The 26,397-nt window shown below is 41.0% G+C and overlaps 1 protein-coding gene across 6 annotated transcripts in view; it reads left to right on the top strand.

Annotated features, from left to right (window-relative positions):
• The window catches only part of DUSP16 (dual specificity phosphatase 16), an 86,921-nt gene that overhangs the window by 54,573 nt on the left and 5,951 nt on the right, over positions 1 to 26,397 (top strand). For all 6 annotated transcript variants that reach the window (XM_027035587.2, XM_053225839.1, XM_053225840.1 and 3 more), the window contains 2 exons: positions 6,315 to 6,478; positions 18,579 to 18,738. In XM_027035587.2, coding sequence (XP_026891388.1) covers positions 6,315 to 6,478; positions 18,579 to 18,738 — 324 coding nt within the window. The remainder of the gene's footprint in view (positions 1 to 6,314; positions 6,479 to 18,578; positions 18,739 to 26,397) is intronic.

Here is a 26,397-nt window from a genome sequence, read left to right as displayed (position 1 = left end):
CTGAATCAGTCACTTCACTGTGAAGTGAAATGTATATTTATTATCAAAATAACATTTCAACAATTGAAACATACATTTCAGCAATTTTTTTTATAATTTTTTTTAGTGTTTATTTTTGAGAGAGAGAGACAGAGACAGAGTGAGTAGGGGAGGGGTGGAGAGAGAGGGAGACAGAATCCAAAGCAGGCTCCAGACTCTGAGCTGTCAGCACAGAGCCTGATGCGGGGCTTGAACTCACGAGCCTGGAGATCATGATCTGAGCTGAAGTTGGATGTTTAACCAACTGAGCCACCCAGGAGCCCCAGCAATTTAGTTTTTAATATTAGGGTTGCCTACTTTGTGCAATAGCAAAGTAGCAGATTTTATTTTCAGTACGGAGAGAAATGTTCTCTACGGGTGCAGGTATACTTCACTTAAATCCTTCATATGCATTCTGGAATAAGGAAGTGAATGGGTTGTATTATGTCACAAAAATGGAGTCTTTGTTTTACAAAGGTTGAACTACATGAAGACTATATTTAAAAACTGAAGCTGTATAAACTCTGTGAAAATTTAATATAAAAATTAATTTGCATTGACTTTTTAGAAAAGTCTGTCTTGAAGTAGAGCTTTGTATAAGCACTGTTTCTATGTAGAGCTGTGGAATCCATTCAGACTATGAGAGGGAGCTGCCTGTAACTCTTCCCACCCTGGGCGGCTCTGCTGATAGTGCTCTAATGAGTGGCTGGAAGTGAAGAAGTCCTGCCTTTCTCCCTGCAGGGAACGCTCTTAACAGTAATGGAATTGACGTTCATCTCTAGTTAGAAAGACTAGGGAATCCATTTTTAGAATTTGAGGCTTAAACATTTATGTAACATCACTAAGCTGTAGTAAAGTGCTACTTTTGTTTTATTACAAATATTCCTTGTTAAGAAAAAAACTGTGATTTATAACTGGTGGCAAGGGTCAGAGGGAAGAGAAAAGAGTGACTAATTGGAATTGTTTAGTAGAGTTATTATATGTATTTTATTTTACTTGGCAGATTTTTTTCTTCTCTGAAAATTAAATGATAGTTCACATTGACTTTTTACATGGTATTTGTGACTAGAATTGTGGAGGTAGGTCACTTAAGGAAGAAGTTTTTTTGGCTGAATTAGAATAAGGTGATACATAATTATGAATGCCTTTAAGCTACACCAGATGTTTTCTGTGTCCAAAGTAATGTGTACATTTTTATGTATAAACCTGCATTCTACTGGCTGGACTTGTGGAAGACTAACAGAAATTGTAGTTTGACTGCCTGTCCATCCAGATCTGTAGAGTCCAAATCTGCATGTCTACCCTCTGGTCTCCTTGTCTGCGTTTCTCTGCAGGCCAGGTGCATCTGCACGAATGTCTTCCTTCCTCTTTTTTTTTTTTTTTTTTTTTTTAAGTTTATTTATTTTTGACAGAGACAGAGTACAAGCATGAGCTTGGGGGGGGGGGGGTGGCAGAGAGAGAGAGGGAGACACAGAATCCAAAGCAGGCTCCAGGCTCCAAGCTGTCAGCACAGAGCCCGATGTGGGGCCTGAACTCCCAAACCGTGAGATCATGACCTGAGCCAAATTCGGACACTCAACCAACCAAGCCACCCAGGCGCCCCTTATGTCTTCCTTTCTCTTAAAAACAAGTGTTCCAGCATACAGGGAAGAGTGGAAGCCACCATTCAGACTCAGGTCTGTCTTAGGGAAGCTCATATGGATTATATGACTTTCCATTTTCTACATTCCCAGGTGATAATGTAAAATCTAGGGATAGAAATTTGGTGAGATTGGATGGTGAGTTAAATCCTTAACAACTTTAAAAGGTATTTTAAAACATTTTCAACAGAGGAGGATAATGTGCCAATGTTGCATCTTCTTGTAATGGAATCTAACATGGAGTCTGTGGGACCATGGAGGATTGTGACAGGGCCAATAAGATGGGTTTTGTATCTGTCAGCCATTTGTAACGAAAAGTTTGCGTAGATGAATTGTATTTTTCTTCCTCTTAGATCTGGTTTGTAAGAGGAAGAAGGACATTTTAGACATATTTCAAAACTGAGTTGCTGATGAGGCCACAGATAGTTTTTCAAGAGTTCGGGGAAATCAGGCAGTGTCTCATCTGTTGTTAATTAATGAAATGAAACTGAGGTCACTAGAGTACAACGATGAATGAAAGGTCATTGAATGGAAAAAACTGTCAATGAAGGAGGGTGTTAGCAGAGTGGAACATTGTCCTAGATAAAGATCAGGGAAAATGTACTCTTTGGCTCAGGTCGTGTTTTCTGGAAGCGACTATGGTTTGGGACATCTCAGTCAAGACTGAGCACTGTATGCTCTGATTTTAGTGAAATCTGTTCAGTATTTTAAGGCTATTCAGGTTTGTGCCAGAGATTCATTGAAAAGATAGGTAAAAAAGATTTCTTTTTGTTTTATAATGTGTTCTTACCGTGTGTTATTGCTGTTTTTGTTTGGCTTTTTTGTTTTGTTTTGAGGTTAAAAACTAGTTTCCTGCTCTTATTTCTGTTCTCTTAGAATTTTCTAGAGCCACACTCACTTTTGAGATACTCAAAAGTTAAAAGTGATTTAGGATCATGGTAGTAATTAGTGATAAGGCCGGACCTCAAACAGCCAATAGTGACTGACTCTGTGGTTTTTGCCAAATTGCGTCCCCTCTGAGAGTTGCTTTGTGGAGGATGGCCTGAAAGTCCTCAAGACAGCTTTCAGTTTCACAGCCACCTTGCACACTGTGATCCTGAACAAACCAGTGACTGTATTTATACTTTAACTAATTCACCTGTCAATTCTGTTACTGGTTTCATGCAAAGTGCATTTAGAGTTTCTTGTGTCTCTGGTTATGTCAGACCTCTTACCTTTTTTTTTCCTCCCACACTGAAGCTTTTGAACGAGGTAGCTTTGGGGAAACGAGGCTCTGCCATCAGTTTGGGAGAGGCCCATGGCCATTTTCAGCCTGGTATTGAGACCTGACTGGTCACGGCTAGTGAGGGCAGGACCCCATAGAAATCAGCAAGGCTGTCCCCGTATCCTAAGAGGGAGTTAATCTCGTAGTATTTGGAGAAGTGATGATATAGCACAGCCATTGAGTGTATGGTCTCTAGGGCCAGACTGCTGGGGCTCATATCCTAATTCTGCCAGTTATTACCCTATGTTTTTCTGAACCTCTGTTTTCTTATTTGTAAAATGGGAATAATGATAGCACCTACCTCATAGTTACAAAGATTGAATAAATACTTTTAAAGTGCTTAGAGCAATGTTTGTCGCTTACCAAACATTAGTGTTTGCTAACGTTAACAATTATTGTTAAGTAATTCTTTGATTACTTGTATTATTTGTTTATCTGATTACTTCTAAATTTAAAATGGAATTCAACTGGAGTTTCCTTGGATTGTTTCTCTTTTCTCTGAGAATATTTACTGAAATATTGTTCTGTTAGATTTAAATGAGAGGCTATTACATGAACTGTATTAGAGCCACGATAGAAAAAAAATCTGAGAACAGCTCTGTGGAGAAATACCGGACCCAGAGAAGTTAACAGAAGCTTATTAATATTTAAACTCCTACAATTAAATTGTAATCAGAATAGTGCCTGTCAGTTATTATGTTGGGTAGATGTAAGGTAGATAAAGAACGATGAGACCCTTTAACGCTTACTGTTAGAAGAACTACTTTCGGGGGAAAAAAAAAAATAACACACCTCACCTTAAATAACTGTGTTATGCACTTAGACTGAAAAGGGACAGAACACTAACAGAAACAAATTCTAAATACTAATCAGTGACACTCTTATACATAGGCCAAGGTAAGTTGACCGCTTTCTTGAGGTTCCCTGTGGGTTATGCTCTATGAGCATAGGTGTAGGAATTGTGACTGGCTCCATTTCAGTACTTGCAATGGCCCTTGTGTAACATTTCCTCAACTGTGAGTTGCCCTTACTATAAATAGATTTTAGGCAGTGGGGGGAATGGTTTGGGAAACTTATTTGAGTTACATTAAACTCATTTCCTTGGAGTCTTTAATATGCTAATATGTGCTGTGATTCTCCCAGGGAAATATGATACGCAGTATTTCTCTTACTCTTTGGACCAGTATCTTGTCTGTCAACTTCCTGTAGGACCCTAGTGCTTTGGAGCACACTTTGGGAAATGTAACCTTAGAGCATTGCTTTTTTCGCTTTGTGTCTCTGGCGAATCCTAACAAGATGTAGCTAAAGAAATAGCTGCAGATCCAGGGTGGAGGAAGGCCTCCCAGGTGAGGCTGGGTCCTAGATGTATCTGAACTCAGCCTGTGCTCTTTCTCTGCCGTCAGTCTTGGGGCCTGTCTGTGTTTTGCTTGCTGCGTGTGCATGCACAGGGCATGGTAGTGGTGGTGATAATCCTGAATAAGAGAAAAGCATCAGAGTGTGAAATGAAAGTGGGTTTTGTGTGGCTGGAGGCCATGCTTGGAAATGGTAAGTAATGAAGCCATGGAACTATACAGGAACACGTCCTGAGGGCCTCATCTATCACATGAAGGAGTATGGGATTTCTGTAATGGAACTGCCTACCTTTCCATCAGGTTACCTTAAGAACTGCTGATGAGTAAAAACTGCACAGACACTTAGGTGGAGGCTAGGAATGACACTTCAGCATTTTGCGGATACCATAGCTGTCACAGGCCCCTTGCCATCCTAGCTTGCTGCATTGTGGAACCTGTACTGAGTACAGACAGTAGACACAGGAGTCCAGCAGATTCAACTTCAGTTGAACATACTACAGGGGATAATAAGGGATGACATACTCTCCCCTCCCAGCTCCCTGCATGTCTGCAGTTTTTGAGGACATGTTTTAGTTGCTTCTGGAAGTGGACTAAAGACTAACAGAATGTAACTCAAAGAACTGGAGATAAATGTTCAGTGAGATTTTAAGATCTTGTTTAGGGCTTGATTAAAGAGGTAAAAGTGGGGCTGCCCTGTCCTAATAACATGTTAATTGTTTTTTAATTAAATCGTACTAAAAATATACAAGTATTTCCTGTGATCCAAATCTCTTTGCTTCCTGACTTTGAACTTGGTGAGTAATGAGGGTTTGGCTAGCAGAAGATTTCTCTGAAAATTTACCAGAATCTTTAGATTCTGGGTTTGGATTTGAATAGCAAGGAATATTTATATTGGAAAACCCAGGGAAGACCATATTCATTTTTTCTTTTTCAGAGGGGGTGAGGGTGCCTCCAATGGTTGGGTAGATGTCTTGTCATTAAGAAATGGCAAGATGGTGATTTAATGAAGGTCACAGAGCAGATCATAGTAAGGACTGGACTAGGAAAAACGGGATTCTTCTGGGTGTAGGAATCTTGCCACAAGGCCTTCATGTACCCTAAGAAATTAGGGTCTGTCACCACTTCTTCATAGTGCTCAGCAAAATGAACAGTGGATCCCAGGAGTCACTGGTAATTATAGGAACCTTGATTAACTGTCCAGGAATTTCAAGGACTTGATGTGGAGAATATTTGCAAGAGTGGGGGCGCATATGTCTGTGATCCCTTTGACATAAAAAACCTACATAGTAGGAAGATTGAAATTTAACTCTAGCATTTTTAACTTGATCAATTTTATTTTGAAGAAATAATATCTGGCCTCAGTTCATGGTTGTTTTTGTTTTGTTTTTATATCCCCATTTCACCTCTCTGAATAGTTGTCTTGGCTTATTTGCTACTTTTTTTATTTTTTTATTTTAAAATATTTATTTATTTTGAGAGAGAGAGCATGTGAGTGAGGGAGCATGTGCATGCCAGCATGGAAGAAGCAGAGAAAGAAGGAGAGACAGAATCCCAAGCAGTCTCTATGCTGTCAGTGCAGAGCCCATTGTGGGGCTTGATCTCATGAACCTGTGAGATCATGACCTGAGCCAAAATCAAGAGTCAGGTGCTTAACTGACTGAGCCACCCAGGTGCCCCTGTTTGCTACTTATTTTAAATCCTCTTTAAGTTCCATAGGAGAGTATTCATTTGGGAGACTGGGGGCAGGGAGGAAATGTAGGGTAGGTGAGGTTGGAGAGAGGGAGAAAGAGACGGGTCCAGTTAGGTGTCCTCAGGGGTACGGCTCCCCATCGTGGCCCTGTAAGCCAAGGCTCACTGCCGGGCTGTATGCCAGGCTCTGTGGTGGACAGCTGTGGACAGGAGTACGTGTGTAGTGCTGTCCACTTGCATCTGTGGGATTTGACTTTTTTTTTTTAACCAGTTAGAGTTATATTTGAGCAGTTAACAAAAGGCTGATTTTTATCCTAGTGCATGGCATAGTAATTTTATGTGTATTTTTAGGTGGGTTTGCGGAGTTCTCCCGTTGTTTCCCTGGCCTCTGTGAAGGAAAATCTGCTGTAGTCCCTACCTGCATTTCTCAGCCTTGCCTTCCTGTTGCCAACATTGGGCCAACCCGAATTCTTCCCAATCTGTATCTTGGCTGCCAGCGAGATGTCCTCAACAAGGTGGGTGCTTTGAAAATATCCTTCATTGTAGGGTTTCTTGTTAGCAGCTGGAGAAATCGCGATTGCCCATCAGCTGTCGCTTCCAGAAAGGAAGTACAGCATTCTCAGTGTGACTTCTTATGGCACTTTCATTAGCTTCTGGAGGGCTGTTTTGTTTGATGTTACTGATTGCCATAAGATGTAAATGTTGTCACACTTGCTTGTTCCTCAAAGATCCGGGAGACCTGGGATAGGACAGGATTTGTCAGAAGTGTAGCCGGATTTTCTTAGGGTATTAATTGTTCTGTTGTAGTCATTGGGCACACTCAGGAAGGCTGATACTTCCTAGATTATTTCACATTTGTAACTGTATTTGTTTACTGAGGCATACTAGAAAGGGACTCAGGCTGAGCTTGGATTGAGGAAGGGCCTCTGGCTGGAGGGATGGGGGTGGGAATAAAATGGTGAGGAGAAGGGCTAAGAGCACGCACTGCAGGCCGCCCCGTCAGAGGCTGCCTGGAGCAGCTTCATTGAGAAAGAAGAGGGAGGAGCTCGGACTTGCTGAAAAGGTTCACACACGTGAAGCTGGTGTGCCCAATAGAGGAATCCATAGTGATCCAGCCCACGGTATTTAATGGTACAGGTGTAACAGTAGTAGAACTAAGGTCTGCCTGCCTGCACAGCTTATATGCTCTTAACTGGTAGTGCTGGGAAACTGTGCTCTAACTTCCCAGAAAAGAGGTTTTTCTCTAAAAGAGCAGTCAAAGATCTTAATTTACCTGTTGGTGACTTACAGGTGCTACTTTATTTATTTTTAAAGAGCGAGAGAGAGCAAGCAGGGGAGGGGCAGAGAGAGAGAGAGAGAGAGAGAGAGAGAGAGATCCCAAGTAAGCTTTGCCCTGTCAGCACAGAACCCACTGTGGGGCTCAGTCTCATGAACCGTGAGATCATGACCTGAGCCAAAATCAAGAGTTGGATGCTTAACCGACTAAGCCATCCAGGCACCCCACAGGTGCTACTTACTTGTAAAGGGGGGAGGTACCTTTTCTCCTTGAGTAATTGAAAGAGTTGGGCTGACCATAAAACTAGCTCCCAGATTGGCTTGTATTAGCACGTGAAAAGCAAAAATACTCTGTGTTTGCCAGCAGTGGGGGATTCTTTCATTTTTTCTTTTTTGTTTTTTCAAAACTCCCACCTCTGTAAAATTTTGCCTCGACACTGTTATTAATATCTCTGCTTTTACTGTGAGAGATTTGAAATTTGATAGTTTATACTGTTTTGGGTTTTTTTGGTGTAAAAAGATGATTTTAATAAGCACGGGGACGGGACCCACAGGCAGGAAGAGCTGCCGATAGTTTATACTTTTATTGCGCCTTTCTGGTGGGGTCACATTTCCTTTGAACACGTGATTATTGTTCTCTTTTAGAGATAAGCAACCTATGTCACAGAAACCAAAATTAATTTCCTACAGTCACATGCATCCCTGGGATAAAGCTGAAGATGTTTTAGTTAATCCTCAATCGGAAAATGAAATAAAATTCATCCTAGTTAAGGATCCTGTCCCGATTTACCCCTAGTTAAAACAAACAAAAAAACATAACCAGTCAGCAGGTGCTTTTACAAATAATTGTGTTATAGATCATTTTTGTTACTTTTGACATCAAGTTAAATGGCACATTCATTTTGCTATGTACTATTTCCAGGTTTAACATATGTGTCTGTTAACGACTCTAGCGGTTAAAATGGACCCTGGAGTTGAATACATGGGGAGAGGATGGTTTTCTCCTTCATCTGGTTTCTCAGTGGACACTGAACAGGCTGAAGAGGATATGTACACAGAAGCATTGGGAGGAGGTGGTTGTGGGGAAGGAATAAATTTATGGAAGCTCAAGGGGAAAACAGCCTGGGCAAGGAGGTTTTGTGGAAGACTGTCAGGAAACTTCTTTACAGCAGATGTAAAGGATGGTGAGAAGTAAGCATGCTTTGAAAATGGTGAGCAGGAATCCCATAGTGACCTCTGGATTCATTGTTGAGAAGAGTCCTAATGCTGACAGGGATTTTAGAGATCATGCAGTCAGTCTCCTTTCCTTGATCAATGAGGAAGCTGATATTCCAGAAACATTAAGTGAATTCCACGACACCCAACAGATGAGTTTTGGGACCAGATGTGGCTCTGTTGAACAGATAGCTTGAACTGATCTTTCTGCTCAGCTCTCTGATTTAAACTTTCCAGGAGAAATAATATGCTGCTTCTCTTCCCGAAGATCTCCAGAGATGAAGATTTTGTAATTTTTCCTAATAGCACATACCTTTTTATTAGAATTTAGAAGCTGAAGTTTTTAAAAACGTCGATAAGACCACTAATTTTATTAGTTTTTAAAAAAAATTTTTTTAATGTTTTATTTCTAAGACAGAGAGAGACAGAGCATGAGAGGGGGAGGGGCAGAGAGAGAAGGAGAACAGAATCTGAAGCAGGCTCCAGGCTCTGAGCTGGCAGCACAGAGCCCGATACGGGGCTCGAACTCACAAACCGTGAGATCATGACCTGAGCTGGAGTCGGTTGCTCAACCGACTGAGCCACCCAGGCACCCCTAGTTTTCTTTTAAATCAAGTGACACCAAAATATTTTAAAAGCATATCACAGAAACTTTATTAAAATCATATTTACCACTTAAAATGCTAGGCTCTTTATATTATTGCATTTAACCCTCATAATAGGATTAAGACATAGGGTTGGCTCTGAGTTATCACTTACCCAAGATTTTGTGGCTGGGAAGTCATGGACTTCAAAGCTGGTTAGTGGCAGAAATCATCCTCACTCAAGCTACTGTTCTGGCTTTAAGGCTTGTGTTCATATAACACCAGACATACCCATCTTCTAGAAGCTAGAACTCTCTAGAACAGGCTGTTATGAAGGACTGACGATCTAAACTGTTTCTTGAGTCACTGCTGAGATTTTCTTTCCCTAGTTTTCCTACAGCACATTCTGCACCAGCACTGTCCACTAGAAAGGTAATACAAGCCATATACTTAAAATGTTTCAATAGCTTTATTAAAAAAGTAAAAAAGAGCAGGTGAAATTAATTTTGATAACTTTATCACAGTATATCTAGAATATTATTTCAGTGTGCAATCAGTGTAGAAAAACTATTGCTATTTTATGTATTTTTTTGTACTAAGTCTTTAAAATATGGTGTATATTTCGTAATTACTACCCATCTCAGTGTGGCACAGTTCAGGTGCTCAGTGGCCTCATGTGGCTTGTGGCTACCACAGAGGACAGTGTAGGTCAATACTTTCAACATATTTTAATTTTACTCAGGTTTCCAAGGCATAGCTCTTCCGTAAAAAACCGTAAGAAGTCATTGGTAGCAAAAAGAATACTTTCAATTTCTTTTCCCTTCACAACTGTACTTTTGTTTCTCACAGTCTGTTCTTTTATTCTCTAGTCTTTATACAAGAATTGGAACAGGAATAGCTTATTGTACTAAAAGTAGTTTGCCAGTGCCCAGTTCACATCTGAACTGAGTGGGATTTGCGCAAGAATCTCTTTGAAAGACCAAAGTTCTTGATTTTCTGCCTTATCGCTTAACATTTCCAGTAGAGACTTTAGTTTCACACTTAAATGCATGAAATGTATGATGGAATCAACCTGTTGTCAGTAGTCACAAAGCCAGAGCTATATCTGCAGTAAGTTAGCAGTTCTGCTGCCCCCTTGCCCCCCAGACAGTGTGCTGTTGGCACTCTTGGTGTTGCTCATTTCACTCTTGGAACCAGCAAGGTTGGTTTTCTTGTGCTTCCCGGTTGTGTTGCCTGCCACTGGGATGACTGCCACTTTCTCTGTTGTTTTCTTACCAGAACTAGTAGCCTAGACACAGAATACTGCCTTCAGGGTTTCCATATGATCTAGGAAGGCAAAGGTCAAAATTATCAGTAAAAATACAACACATGGTGCTCAAGTTGAGTAGACAAGACCAGTTCATTCCACAATGATGTACAAGACGAGGTGAGTGACTGTAGAACTCCCACTACCAACGCAGCCTGGAGTGATGGTTGACAGCTGGCCTTGGAGGTGGGCAGTTTTGCTTCCCAGGTCTTACCTTACCATCCATATCACTTTAGCTAAGTTGCTGAATCTCAGTTTCGTCACCTACAAACTGTCACGATTCCTGCCTTCTAGCATTCACGTGAGGTTCAAATGAAATCACGTATCCCTAGCACCAAGGACAGTTCCTGGTTCACAGGGCCCTTGGTCAGTGTCCTCAAGAGGTGGAGTATACCAGAGGCTTTCGTGAGTGGTGGATACAGTGGGTGTGGTTGATTGAGGAAGGCTGGATGGAGGAAGTAGGACGTAAGGTCAGTTTTGAAGGCAAAAGGAGTGGCAAATGCAAAAATATTTATTTGAATGGACTTCAGAAAAAAAAGTGACAATTCCATTGTCTAGAATTGCAGTGCCTGTGGTGATTTAATGTGATCTCTCTCCTCAGTCTAGCTGAACATGGGAAACTTGGCCAAGTAGAACAGTTTTATTAAGGCTTGTATATCAATCTGTGTTCCATTTATTACTTCATAGTCTGCAACAACAGGTTATAGGACCCTTACTTACAAATTAGTCCCAACTACAGGGCAAAGTTTATTTCATTATTTAGGAGAGAGAAACTTTGAGAGGGAAAAAATTGTGAATGGAAATCATAATGAATAATAAAATAATGAAATAAAGATTATTTTTGACTCAAAAATGTTATTTTTGAAAGTTTTCTTAATTGTATATTGAAGCAAGAATCCATCCATCACCCACACGGTTACAATTTTTTTTTCTTCTGATGAGAACTTTTAAGTGCTGTACATTACATCCCCATGACTTATTACTGGAAGTTTGTCCCTTCTGACCATTGTCACCCACACCCCCCATATGTTCTCTGTATCTCTGAGTAGATTCCTTTAGATTCCACATATGTAAGTGAGACTGTATAGTATTTTTCTCTGACTTATTTCACTTAGCATAATGTCCTCATAATGTCGCAAATGGCAAGATTGGCAAGATTTCATTCTTTTTTTATGGCTGAATAACACTTCATTGTATACCTGTACTACATCATTATCCGTTCATCAATTGATGGAACACTTCTGTATATCTAGAGTGTTGTAAATAATGCTGCAGTGAACATGGGGTGCAGATGTCTCTTCAAGTTAGTGTTTTCATTTCTTTCAGATACATACCCAGAAGTAGAATTTTTGGATCATATGGTAATTTTATTTCCGATTTTTTGAGGAACCTCCATATCGTTTTCCATAGTATCTGTGCCAATTTACCTTCCCACAAGCTATTTTTAAAATAAGATAAAGTGTAAGGGAACTAACATTTAATGAGACTCTTATATTATGTGCCAGTTATTTTGTCCTTATAATAGCTTTATAAAATGTACGTCATTAGCCTTACTTTACAGGTGAGGAAACTGAAGCTGAGAGAGGTTAGACGACCTACTCAAGATCATTCAGGTAACAAGCGGTAACATGCTAGGTTGTGCTTTGGTTTTTCTGGGTCCAGTACCCACACACTTCTCATTATTCCTGCCACACGGCATTCATCCATGCAGCAGGAGGGAAGGTAGGGCACACACGTAGGTGCATGTGCTGTTAGAAGGGTAAATGTGGTTAGAGGAAATATACAAAAATTTGCTTCTGACTGTGTACATTTTTCAGTACCCCAGGAAACAAGATCCTCCGTCAGCTGAGAGTGAGGAGAAGGAATTTGAAGAAAAGGGGAAATGGGTGGAACGGCATGTAGGAGAGAGGGAACCTAGGGAAATAAAACGATTGCTGAGGAGCGTGAATTGGAATTGAGATGGAGCAGCGTTGCTGAGTGGTTTTCTCTGGCTGTGTTCAGCTGCATGGGCGCAGACACAGACCAGGCGGGTGTGGGTGTGGCTTCATGGGTGCAGAGGCAGACCAGATGGAGAGTTAGATTTACCCAGGGCTGTAATCTTGCTGGGTGAGTGTGAAGAAGCCATAGTGGGACACAGGAGTTGAGGGTGGAGGCAAAGGAGTAATTTATAATGACGGACCACAGAATTTCACTTGGGCAAGGAAGGCAGACAGATACCATGAAGATGAAGGACCGAAAAGGGGGTAGAGTCAGAGAAGTGTAGATCCAGGGGAACGAAAGGATTCCAAGAGTGGTGGTGTGAGAGAGAGCGAGCTGGAAGGAGAGGAGGAAGGGTCGGGGGTGGGGGGGTGGGGGGGTGGGGGGTTGGTGTGAGGTCAAGATGAGGGACAGGCCAAGGTTGTTGGTATTGACCGGGACTGACCGGGTCACATTCGTGAATGGTGAAGGTGAGAAGTTCAAAGAACTGAGAGACCAAGGTATCAGAAGGATATTTGAAGCCAGAGAAGATTATTTTGCCAGTAGAAAACATTTGTTCACAGACTTAGCACAAAGTTGAGCTACATATTAAACGGCATAACGGGAGTGCCTCTGGAATCTTACAAACTGTGATGCTTAATAACGGGGCAGAGAAATTTTCAGTAAAACAAAACTGAGCAAATTCCATAAATATCTCTTTTTAGTGTAATAAGAAGTCCTTGACATTCATGTGCAAATGAAAGCAATCATTCTATAAAACAGACCCATTCTTCCTAATTAGTTCCAGCCCAGCACCATCATCAGAAGCATTGCCTTAAGATGCCCTCGAGCCACTTATATGTACATTTGTAAAAACTATCTGGAGAGCAAGTTAATAGAATGTATGGCTACATGAAGCTTCAAAACTCAGTGATTCACCCACCTCTCAACCCTGAGGCCCAGCAGGTGCCGCCCGCCTTACGGCTAGGCTAGCAGTAGGCTCCTGTGCCTCCACTGCTGGAACAGTGTGCTTACCAGGAGGTATCGTGTTTGTTCTCAAACTTGTTTAGGCCAGCGTACTTGTTATTATAATTGTGCACATTAATTAAAATATTACATAACGCCCATGAAATATGAATGAGGGAAGAGTGTTGTTTTTCTATGATTTAGGTGAAATGTTTTGGGACGATCCAGGAAAACCAAATTGCTTTACGTCTTTTTTCTGTCTAAACTAGGAAGCAGTAAGGCAACTGTAAAATACCTGAGGGGCAGTCATAAACCAGGATTCTGTACTGATGTTGTTTCACAGGTTTTTGCTCTTCTGAGAAATGAAAGCTCTTAAGTAGTATATGCACTTGGTTGTGATTTGCTTAAGAACTCCCATCAGCTAAACCATACAAAAAAACAAAAAAAAGAAGCAGCCATGGTCCAGCATCAGAAGTTAGTGAATGAATGTACATTTATTTGTTTTAAATTAAAGTGGTTCAAGTGTATATGTATTATTTTACTGACTTTTGCACTGATGTAGTTACTGCCACCAGATTACATATTGTGTTCAATTTAGTAACCATTATTATATTTAAATTTTACATGGTAACATCTTTGGATTTTTGTTTGCCTCTTTGTTTTTAAAATTAGCCATGTTTTATTTATCAAGTCCCATCTTACTGCAAAAAGAATTTCAGGGAATAGTTGAATAATTGACTTAATAAACATTTTTACAGTAAAATTTTTATAAAGCAAGTTATATTTACCATTAAGATCATTTCCTTTTTCTCATTTCATGTTTAAATTATTATTTTTTCATATGTATTTTTTAGGTTATTTATTTTGAGAGAGAGCACGAGCTGGGTAGGGGCAGAGAGAGAGGGGAGAGAGAAATCCCAAGCAGGCTCCACACTGTCACCACGGAGCCCTATGCGGGGGTTGATCCTGTGAACCGTGAGATCATGACCTGAGTTGAAACCCGAGGGTCAGATGCTTAACTGAACCCTCCAGGCACCCCTGTGTTTAAATTATTTTATCATCACTCAGTTTTAATATATTAGTCTTTTTCACCCTTCCCCTTTTGCCAGTTATTTAAAAATTAAAAAACTGCTGGGGCACCTGGCTGGCTCAGTCACAAAAGAGTGTGTGACTCTTGATGTCAGGGTTGTGAGTTCAAGCCCCACGTTGGGTGTAGAAATTATAAATACATAAATAAATAAATAAATAAGTACTCAAAAAAACCTTTACTACTTAAATGCATCTTTTATGGTACACTGTTTTATAAGTGAAAAATACTTTTGAGATATAAACAGCATTGTAAGGTTGGATTATTGATGTATCTTAAATATGTCAGGTCAGAATGGTGCCCTTTGCACATTTCCGTCTGTCCAGCATGGCGGTGTTGCTGAAGGTTGGTGCGTGGCAGCAGTCAGCACAGGGCAGTGGACCTGCACGCAGGGAGCCAGTTCTCCCCCTGCAGCAGTAGATACTTGTGCAAACATGGCAGAGGCCAGCACTGTAATGCCTGTGGCAACAGCTGAGGTGACAATAAGGGGAAACAGAGCAAAATCAACACTTTGTGTAAGTGTCCTCAAATATGTCCTGAGTTGCTCTGAAAGTCTCCTCAAAGAAGTTCAGGCCAGAGTGGTCCCTCTACTTTCTAATTTATTAATGATAGTTGAAATGGGCATAAAGAATGAAATTAAACTTTATATTCTAATACTTGAATTAGTTACAAAGGATGTGTATATGTAGGCTAATTCCCTTGTTGCTCCATCTAATTTGCTTTTTTTTTTTTGAATGTTTATTTTTATTTTTGAGAGAGACAGAATGTTATCAGGGGAGGGGCAGAGAGAGAAGGAGACACAGAACCCGAAGCAGGCTCCAGGCTCTGAGCTGTCAGCACAGAGCCCGACGCGGGGCTCGAACTCGTGAACTGTGAGATCATGACCTGAGCCGAAGTTGGATGCTTAACTGACTGAGCCACCCAGACACCACCCCTAATTTGCTTTAAACAGAACTTCAGCAAAGCATGGCCACTAAGGACAGGTTTTGGAGGTGGATATTCTTGATTTGAACTTTGACTCTATCCCACTAGCTGTGTGACTGCAAACGTTGTGTAACTTTCTAAGCCTCAGTTTCCTCATTTTTAAAATGGGGATCATAATAGTATCCATATCAGAGGGTGGTTGTGAGGATTAAATAAGACAGTCTATTTAAGTTTTTTATTTTTATTCTAGTATAGTTAGCATGCAGTATCGTATTACTTTCAGTGTATAGTATAGTGACTCAGCATGTCCGTACGTGACCTGGTGCTCATCATGACAGGTGCCCTCCTTAATCCCCATCACCTAGTCAGCCATCCCTCCTTACCCCCCACCTCTCCTGATGACCATCAGTTTATCCTCTATAGTTAAGAGTCGGCTTCTTGCTTTGTCTCCCTTTTTTTCCCTTTGCTTATTTTGTTTCTTAGATTCCACATATGAGTAAAATCATATGATACTTGTCTTTCCTGGACTTATTTCACTTGGCATTATACTCTCTAGCTCTAGCCACATCATTGCAAATGGCAACATTTCATTCTTTTTTAATGGCTGAATAATATTCCAATACACACACACACACACACACACACACACACACACACACATATGCCACATCTTCTTTATGCATTCATCTATCCATGGACACTTGGACTGCTTCCATAATTTGGTTATTGTAAATAATACTGCTGTAAACATAGGGACGCATGTATCCCTTTGAATTAGTGTTTTTGTATTCTTTGGGTAGATACCCAGTAGTGCAGTTAATGGATCATAGAGTAGTTCTATTTTTTAACTTTTTGAGGAACTTCCATACTGTTCTCCAGAGTGGTTGCCCCAGTTAGCATTCCTGCCAACAGTGCAAGAAGGTTTCTTTTTCTTCACATCCTTGAGAGACAGTCTATTTAAATGCTTAGCACAGTGCCTGGAAAAAGTAGGCATTCATTAACTGTTAGATATTATTTTATTAATATGTGCCATGTACCATAATATTATTATTAATAAACCTCTAGCAAAGGTGCTCAGCAAATATTTTTTGACTGAATTTTGGTTAAGTGGCCATTTCTATAAACTGTAAGTTATGAGGCTACTTGTCAGAAATATACATTGTTATGTTCTTTCTGTGGGAAAATCAAATTTGACAGTCACTATACACTTGTAACATGTTTTGTTCTTGGAACTGCCTTTTGTCTTCTGAAACTTCTAGGTCCTCATTACTGAATTGGGTGGAAAGCGACATTACTACTTCCCTTTACTTTTAATTTAATAAACCTTTGTAGTACTGCTGGTGGATAGGAGAAAGTCACATAAGATGGTTCATTTCTTTAAGGACCATTGGCAAGAAAGGCTTGAAAGGCTCTTAACTCCAGTGACCCGCTGCTGTTCTTACATGGGAGATACTGCAGTTGATCAAATGGTAGTAATCTCAGTGCAGAAAAACAAACGTGACCTTTGCTACATGTACACAAGTTTAAAAGTTGTAGTGAACACCATGGAGATCTTCACAGCCTAGTTATTAACCTAGCAGAAGCACGTGAGAGCATCAGCAGACTGGGGCTCTGGCACCACAGAGGCGTCAGTCACTCCACGAAGCTCACCTGGTTCTCAAAGCCGTTTCTTGACATCATCTCACAGGTGAAAGAGGGTTTATTAAGTCTGCCTTTTATGTAAGATGTATTTCTTGTGCCAAATGTAAATGAAGAGACTCAGGGAATTGGCATGTCTCAGGAGGGAAAACAGGAAGATCATCAACTGTCTTTCAGGTAGTTGGAAAAGATTTGGAGAGGAGGTGCCATTCCAAGAAAGGGAATAAATGACCAGCGTTGCTTACAAGGGAATTATTTTAGGCTTAGAACACATAGAACTAAATGAAGGGGGGTTGTGTAGGCTTGTCTGGAAAACGGTAGACGGCGTATCAGTCGAACAAACACGTATTGAGTGTAACTACGTACCTGGTGCCAAAGGTAGAAAAACAAGTGAGAATCAGTCCAAGATCCACCTCGCTATTTAATAGGAGAGACAAAAATTATCTGCTAATTATAACCGTGTGCTCAGTGAACAAAGTACTTTGGAAGGGCAGGGAACGGAATGGTTAATTATGCGTCAGTGGAAGGAGTACATAGTAAGGCTGATTTCCACAAAGCCAGCAAAGTGGAAGAGAGTCACCAGGAGGAGGAACAGGCACAGGAATGGTGTGAACGCCAGCATGGAAGCGTGGGCGTATACATGTCTTGTTGGGGGATTTGGACAAGAGCAGGCAGCGAGACGATGATGACATTAAAGTGTGAACAAAGCACTTAGCCCTTGTTTGATTGTAAGAAAGATCACTTTGGTTCTTGTTTAGTATATGGTTTAGAGATGAAACCCCGCAAGCTTTAAGAACTCCCTGGTGGCTCTGTGTGATGCTGGTGGTGGTGAGGGCTGACCACTGACTGAGCAGCAACCAGAGGGAACAGAGAGGAGAGGACAAATGGTGGAGAGGGGGAGGGTAGGTTCTACCAAAAGGCTGTGGCAGCCATTTGGATGGGGGTCGTGAAGGAAGCGAAATGAAAGGATCCTGTTTTCCAGCTCAAGTGTCTGAGTAAATGGTATTACCACAAACCAATTTTGGATTCCAAAGAGGAAACAGGTATTTGGGGCACAGAATGATACTGTGTTTGAGTTTCTGACATTTTGAGTTTGAAGGGCCAGAGGAGCATACAAATAGAGACATCAGTAGGTGGTTGGAAGGAGGGGCCGGAAATGGAAGAGGATTTGTATTTACGAGTCAGTTGTCAGCATGTAGAGCTGATAAAGCTCTGGCAGTAGATTCAGTCTTTCACAAGAGTGTTCTGAGCTCAAAGACTACCTAGGACTGTGTCTTTAAGAACAATCAACATGTTCGGTTTGGGAAGAAAATGTTCTTGTTGTGTGCACCTGTATTCTAAAGTCAGAGCGAACTGTCATGGTTTTATTTTGTATTCTTCGACTTCTCTCTCAGCAGTGAAGATAATAGAGAATTGGTTGTATTCATGATGTGTGTTCTTCAAGCATGCCATTGGAAACAGCTTTTTTTTTTTACCCTTAAAAACAATTCTGCTTGAAACTGAAGTCTCTAAATGTCATTGCGCTAGGTTTTTGGGTTTCACCGATTGAATTAACCCTGATTTCAAGGAAACTAGTAATTTTGATCATGATATTAGGCTTTCCTCTTCCAAAGTGATTGTGCTCAGTGTGGCGCTCACATTTTAATTGCTCTTTCCCTCCACAGGAGCTGATGCAACAGAATGGGATTGGTTATGTGTTAAATGCCAGCAATACCTGTCCTAAGCCCGACTTTATCCCCGAGTCTCATTTCCTGCGTGTGCCTGTGAATGATAGTTTCTGTGAGAAAATTTTGCCGTGGTTGGACAAATCAGTCGATTTCATCGGTAAGTAGTTCAGGGTAGTATTACAAGCCCTTTAAGGGTTATAGTCTCATGTGCAGGTGCACCCCTCCCCTCTCTCCCTTTTTCTCTCTTTAGAGAAAAGGAGGCTATTGCAGAGATTTCAAAAGTCTGAAAACAACACATGATGCTGCTTATCTCATTCAGTGGCCAAGGTGACGTGCCATGCTGTCTCTAAGAGACTGGCCTTGTGACATTATAGCTAACTAAACCACTGCCAGGGTTAAGCCTGATGGCATCTGTCATTACATATTTGCAAGCACTTGAAATCAGTTAAACTTCTGGGATTAAATTTTGTAGCCATTTCCTCAAATCCTATAAAAGACTTTTGGAAAGTTTGGTGGCATTCCTTAAACTGTTTTTGCCTTGCTGCTATGTTTTCCCCAGAGAAAAGTCAAATCCTGTGAAAACAAATCCCATACACCTAAAGTCTTTATGTCATGAGATTTGTAAGCTTCAATCCGTGTGCCAGTAATTTCAAGTAGTACCGGCTCTAATAGAATTCACACACACTCTCTCTCTCTCTCTCTCTCTCTCTCACACACACACACACACACACACACACACACACACACACACACACACTTGGTCGTTTCCTTGGGGTTGATTGTGATAGGCTCTGATCTGTCCTGTGCTGTGTTGTTTGCTGGGCCTGGGCCTGTTAGTCCTGGAGCCTCCCGACTCCTAGCTTCAAGTGCTTTGTAACATTTTGGTGCCGCAGGATGAGGTCTTCTGGTGGTAAATTGGTGGTGGTAAGTTGGCGATGTGTATTTGAAATGGGGTTTTAGTGGAGAGTAGCTGAACAGAGGAGGTACGCTGTTTGCTTTTGAGCAGCGTGGCACGGTTCACTCTTGATGTTCCATGTGAGAAGTTTTTCTTCCCCCAGTCACAGAAGCTTGAGCACCCTAATCCACAATTAAATACTCTGAATTGGTTACTGTAATTAAAAAAAGAACTAGTTCCTTTTAAGATGTGAAACGCTGTAAATTGAGCCCCTCAACTATACCCTTTCATCTGTGAGAGGAATTTTTTTTTTTTCTAGATAATGCTTTTGGAACATTGAGTAATTCCAAAACAGTTCTGCCTTTTTTTTTTCTTCAAGATTCCAGATTGCTAAAACTTTTCATCTTTAATTAGAATGCAGTCTTTGAAATGCCAGAAGATAAATGGCTTAGATAATTCACATTACAGTATTCACAAACAAAACTCCCCAAATTAATCACCCCCACCATTGTACTTCTAGGAAATATTCAGTATATCATTCAGTTTTTGCCTCTTTAAAAGAGAACAAACGTTCTCTTTTTTTAACGTTATGGTTAATGTTCCCATTCCATGTCACATCAATCCAAAGACATTTGGCTCTAATTTCAGCTAAAAGTGCAGTTTCAGAATCTATTTAGAAGAGAACCTGATTCTCTTAACGCATCACAATGTCTAAGCTTTTAGGAGGGTTAGCAGAAAAGAGAGAATATGAATAACTTTGCCCCAACTTACTTTCTTCTTTCATGGGAGGTATTGGGGTCATCCTGCCACTTTTAATTCAGACAAAAAGAATTTACTGTGTTCCAACTTGGTTAAACACACCCAAGTACACATATTGTCATTTATTTGTAACATCTGAAAATATTTATACTCCTCATACTCCTCAGTATTTCACCTGCTTGTGCCTATTTCCTAGGGCCACTGTCCTTATCCCACCCAGGTCATTGAGGGCAGAGTGTCCAGCCACGTTTTGGAATCCAGTGCACAGTCACGGTAGTTGCTGGTCTCTAGGGTGCTTTACGTGAGGGTGGGTCATGGCTGAGTGCACGCTGTGAAGATGCACCCTCATACCAGGGCTTAGAAACTTCCAGGCTTGCGGGTGTTTTTTCTTTTTATTATTTAGGTAAATTCCAGTAAGTTTCTGGGTTTGTTGGAAGTACTCAAGTGTTCATGGAGTTTTGTCTTTGTTTTTAGTTCACACGGGCAGCAGTGAGCTCGGGTTGCCTGTTTGCACTACAGGACACGCACCAGGTGGCCCCAGTCCCAGTCGCTGCTGCTCCAGGTTCCTGCCTCGCCTCTTGAGTTTAAATGTAGGCCATACAGGGAGGTGACTAAGGGCATGTACTTTGGAGCCAAACTGTATTTGAGTCCCGTCTTCCTTGGGTACTAGTTAAGTGATGTTGGGTAAGGTCCTCCGTTTCCTGATCTGGAAACTGAAGATAATGTATCACTTTATAGGGATATTGTGAGGATTAAAATAGATAACGTACCTAGAATACCTTGCCACTCGCCTAACTTATAATTGGCTCTTAGTAAGTAGTAGTGGTTGTAAAAATTAACATCTGAGAAGTCCTTTGGTTTTCTTTTTCTTTGAGCTGTCCTCTAGAAGCTCAATTATTACTTCTTTATTTTTAGCCTTTGTAACTTCACATCTTCACTGGCTTCCCCTTACCCTTTTGTTATCCTCTCTGCCCTTTGTTAAAAGATTTTTATTCCCAAATAGCTGTGGTGGCAGCTTGTTTTTCTTCTCTCCAGTTTTCACCATCAGTATTTTTGTTGCCCCCTGTTCAGGAACCTGCTGTTCTTAGCCTAACATTTCCAGACCCTCCAGCACCTGCTCCCCACCTTTACAACCTTTCTGTTCCCTCCCTGCCCCACACGGCAGACTGTTGTCTGTGCAGCCTCATTACTCCCAGCGTGTAGCTGCCTGGCACACACACACTGCTGCCAAGAAATGTGTTCTAATGAACCAATCCAGTGAAATCACTTTTCAATCAGATTTTTAAAATACATCCTCATAGATGTTGTGACTGTAAAAGCAATGTAAATACAATGCAGAAAATCCGAAAAACAGAGAAAAGGAAACCTGTAACTTCAGCATCCTAACACATCTGTTATCATCGTTTTATTTCCTTCCAGCCTTTTTCAATTTTTTTTAAAATATATGAAATTTATTGTCAAATTGGTTTCCATACAACACCCAGTGCTCATCCCAACAGGTGCTCTCCTCAATACCCCTCACCCACCCTCCCCTCCCTCCCACCCCCCATCAACCCTCAGTTTGTTCTGTTTTTAAGAGTCTCTTATGCTTTGGCTCTCTCCCACTCTAACCTCCTTTTTTTTTTTTTTTTTTTTGTTCCCCTCCCTCATGGGTTCCTGTTAAGTTTCTCAGGATCCACATAAGAGTGAACGCATATGGTATCTGTCTGTCTCTGTATGGCTTATTTCACTTAACACCCTCCAGTTCTATCCATGTTGATGCAAATGGCAAGATTTCATTCTTTCTCATTGCCAAGTAGTATTCCATTGTATATATAAACCACATCTTCTGTATCCATTCATCAGTTGATGGACATTTGGGCTCTTTCCATACTTTGGCTATTGTTGATAGTGGTGCTATACCCATTGGGGTACCTGTGCCCCTATGAACCAGCACACCTGTATCCTTTGGATAAATTCCTAGTAGTGCTATTGCTGGGTCACAGGGTAGTTCTATTTTAATTTGTTGCGGAACCTCCACACTGCTTTCCAGGGCGGCTGCACCCGTTTGCATTCCCACCAACAGTGCAAGAGGGTTCCTGTTTCTCCACAGCCTCACTAACATCTGTTGTTTCCTGAGTTGTTAATTTTAGCCACTCTTACCAGTGTAAGGTGGTATCTCAGTGCGGTTTCCACTCACAGAGTCCCCCTTAGGATCTCCTGCAGTGCTGGTTTAGTGATCATGAACTCTTCAGTTTTTGTTTGTCTGGGAAAGCCTTTATCTCTCCTTCTATTCTGAATGACAGCCTTACTGGATAAAGGATTCTTGGCTGCATATTTTTCCTACTCAGCACATTGACTGTTTCCTGCCACGCCCTCTGGCCTGCCATGTTTCAGAGGACAGGTCTGCTACTACCCTTATGTGTCTTCCCTTGTAGGTTAAGGCCCATGTGTACCTAGCTGATTTCAGAATTCTCTCTTTATCTTTGTGTTTTGCCGGTTTCGCCATGCCTGTTTCATTGAATCACTTAGGGCTCTAATTTTCCCCTCGTGGTCTAGTATTTTCCTACCTTTTTTTCAGCTTTATCATTTTCCGTAATTTTATCTTCTGTTTCACTTATTCTCCTGTCTGCTTCCTCCATCCTTGCTGTCATTGCACCTACTTTATTTTGCACCTCATTTACAACATTTCTTAATTCATTGTGCCTATTTCTTAGGTCCTTGATCTCTGCAGCAATAGATTCTCTTGTCTTCTATGCTTTTTTCAAGCCCAGCTATTAGTCTTACGACTATTATTTTAAATTCTTGCTCAGATATATTGTTTATATCTATTTTGACCAATTCTCTGGCTGTCATTCCTTCCTGGAATTTCTTTTGGGGAGAATTCTTCCCTTTCATCATTTTGGCTACTTTTTTGTCTTTTACGTGCTTTAATAGCTTGTTATGTGTCCTGCACCTGCGAGCACTACTATATTAAAAAGGGGTCATACATTGTCCAGGGCCTATCCCTTCAGGAGGTGTTTTTGGAGTGTGTTGTGTACTCTCTGTTGTTGTGACTCTGGTTGCTTTATCTCCCTACGTGGTGGTTTGGACCCTCCACCAGGTGTGCTTTGATTTGTTCATTAAAGTGACCTTGGAAAAAATTAAAAAAGGAGTAGAGTGGAAGAAGCCTTATCTTATACAAAGAGAGAAATGACAGGGGTGGGGGGAAAAATGACCAAGCAGAGATTAAGAGAAACTATATGGCTTAATCCTGAGAGAAAGAGAGGAAAATAAAGAAGGAGATACAGAAGAGGTGTAAAAATAATACATTAAAAATGTCTGTTTAAGCAAACCAACAACCAGAATAGAGAAGGGAAGAAAGAAGAAAAGTGTGTGTGTGTGTGTGTGTGTGTGTGTGTATAAAATAAGACTTGACCAAGAATCAAATCAGAAATGCAAAATCATCAGACTTATTGGATGATGCCTTGGAATGGGGGCTGTGCTGGTCTGGAGGAGGGGCCATCTGGTTTGGTCAGTGTCAGTTTTCTGGCAGATACGCAGTTACCGGGTGCAGAGGGTGTGGTTTGGTGTAGGCGGGTCCCACCTCCACTGGGGGCCCACTGTCCTCTCTGAAGCCCCACCTTTTTGGTGATGGGGAGAAAAATGGCGACACCCCAGTCTCTCCTCCCTGGACCGGGTGTTCCAAACCACAATGTTCAGGCTGTCCTCACAGTGCCGTGTGGGTGAGAGTGGGCTGGTTTGTCCTGCTGCAGTCTCCCATGCCTCCCAGGTACTCGGCTGGGATTCACACCCCGTTGTTTTAAAGGATCCTGCCCTGGGCACCCTGGTTCCAGGGTAGTGTCACTCTGCCCAACCAGCTGATAGAGGACCGCTGGCTGGCAGGTGCCTGCAGGGTCTTTTGTCCTTGGAACGCCAATATACCCTCTGCCACGGCACTTGAGGGAGGGGGACAGCTTTCTCCCAAATCACCTCTGAGCTCACTACCGAGCCTGGGGCCAGCTCCCCCTCCCCACCAGGGCCAGGTGCACAGACTGGCAGCCGGCTCCAGTCCTGGTCCAGAGAAAGTTGCACAACCCTGGATTGTCACTCCTAAGGCTATTTGCAAGTTAGAGACTAACTGCTTTTTTCTGTTCCCTGGTCCATGGTCCAGAGAGGCTTTTCTCTTGTCCAAATACAATACCATGCTTCCACAGCCTCTTTTTTTCTTTCTTTTGTCTCTCCACTGAAGGAGATCCTCCTTCAGTCAGTGCCTATGCTGTCTGTTTTATCTCTCCCAATTTGCAATCATGCATCCCTGTCCCGCCAAACTGTCCCTGTGGGCCCCTGGAGATGTTTCTGTCACTCTGTAGCCCAGATTCCTGGAATTCCAAGTCTTCTGGCCTTGGTACTGCTGTGTTTGAAGGATGAAGGAACTTCATGCCTCCCTACTTCTCGGCAACATTCATCCAAGTCAATAAACATTGTTTTTAAAGGAAGATGTGGGTGCATATCCCATTTACTGTGTTTACTGCATAATATGTGCCCAATGTTAAACCCTTTGAGGTAGTTAGGAGCAAGATCCTTATAGATCCTTACAGACTTGTTTTGAGATAATTATTTTAAATAATTGAGAGAATATTGTCAACATTTTAAAAAAATTGAAACTGAGCCTACTTCCAATAAGAATTTAAGGCAGCTTACAGTCTGAGACTGGGATCAAAAGATGCATTGACACACATACACATTAAAATGGAAAAAAGGGCAAGAATCAAGTAATATGGGGGTAGAAGAAGTATAATCTGAATTACAGTTACCTATTGAAATTGTGTGAAAATCTTAACTCTGAGCTTCTTAGCAGCCAAGGCAAAAGGGGAAATACTAAGATCAGTACAGGCTAAGTCCTGTATAGTTGAGATAAGGAAGAGTATTCTGTAGGCCCAGGAAGGTAATGGACTTTATGTACATGGGTTTATGTAGTATTATGTTGTATATACATATTTCTTAATTTCAAGAAGTATTCGTGTTCATTTGTTACTATTCCACTGTGTTTGATTTCTTTATCTAAGGAAGGCTGTTTGATTTTTCATATACTATCCAAAAGCCCTATGTGTTTTCTACATAATAACAAATCACATACCCTGGAATTTGTAATATTTGTAACAGAGGTGGTGAGATTGGAATGGCCTTGTATTACTGTTCAGTTGCCAGAGCAGATTCCCTGGATATGTTAATTATAAGAACTTTAACATAAGGTTTGGTAAACTTTTGGTGCCGTCAGCTAAAACAAGAAGGAAAAGGGAAGAATTTAGCTCCATGGCAGCAGTTCATGGTGAGCACGTGTGTAGTTGTTTAGAATCGAGGCAGTCATAATATTGGCTAAAATATGAGTAGCTTCCAGGCTGTGTGGGATAACTTTGCCCACTCCTACAAGTAGCCTTTTAAAGCCCCACAACAGTGAGGTGGCAGCACTGTTTGCTTGAATGTTCTTGGTTCTCACAAAGTGTCCAAAAGTCCTACCCTGTTGTACAGAATATACATGATGCAATCAGTAACATCTCCATATCCAGGAAAGGTACAAGTTCCCTTGGTCCTCATTAAAGTGAGCTGCTAAACCTGATTCCTAGTATATACACAGTTTTCTTCTTAAACTCAGCAAATGAATTATGTTGAGCCACTTTATGACCTACAGAAAATTCTCCTAAACAAAAATAGGAAACAATAGGAAGAAAGATTCTATGAGTCAGCATTTTAAAAGTAGCTTGACCTGGTATCTTTTTGCTTTCTGATGCGCTATCGTGATGAAGTCTTTCTCCCTCCTGCTTTTTAAGTTAGTGAGGTATGGCACATATGTTTGAAATGAGAAAATATTTTTAAAAATGTAATACCTCTTATACGTAGCAAATCATTATACCGTACACCTAAAATACAATGTTATATGTCAGTTATATCTCAAAACTGAAAATTATATCTCAAAACTGGAAAAAAAATTAGTGTCTCTTACATAACTAGAAAAAAGTTGGGAGTGTCAGACAATATGGGTAAACAAAATATTAGCTAAATCTTAAGATTTGGGGTGTTATTTTCTTTATACTTCTCTGTAATTATGAAATTCTCTACACTAAACAAATGGAATCATGTCATCACAATGTAGGATTTATACTCAGGGAAAATTATTAAAATTAAAAACAATAATGTAAAAAA

Source organism: Acinonyx jubatus, chromosome B4 (genome assembly GCF_027475565.1).
Source record: "Acinonyx jubatus isolate Ajub_Pintada_27869175 chromosome B4, VMU_Ajub_asm_v1.0, whole genome shotgun sequence".
Lineage (NCBI taxonomy): Eukaryota > Metazoa > Chordata > Mammalia > Carnivora > Felidae > Acinonyx > Acinonyx jubatus.
Note: the sequence above shows the minus strand (reverse complement) of the source record. Positions and strands in the feature narration are given on the sequence as shown.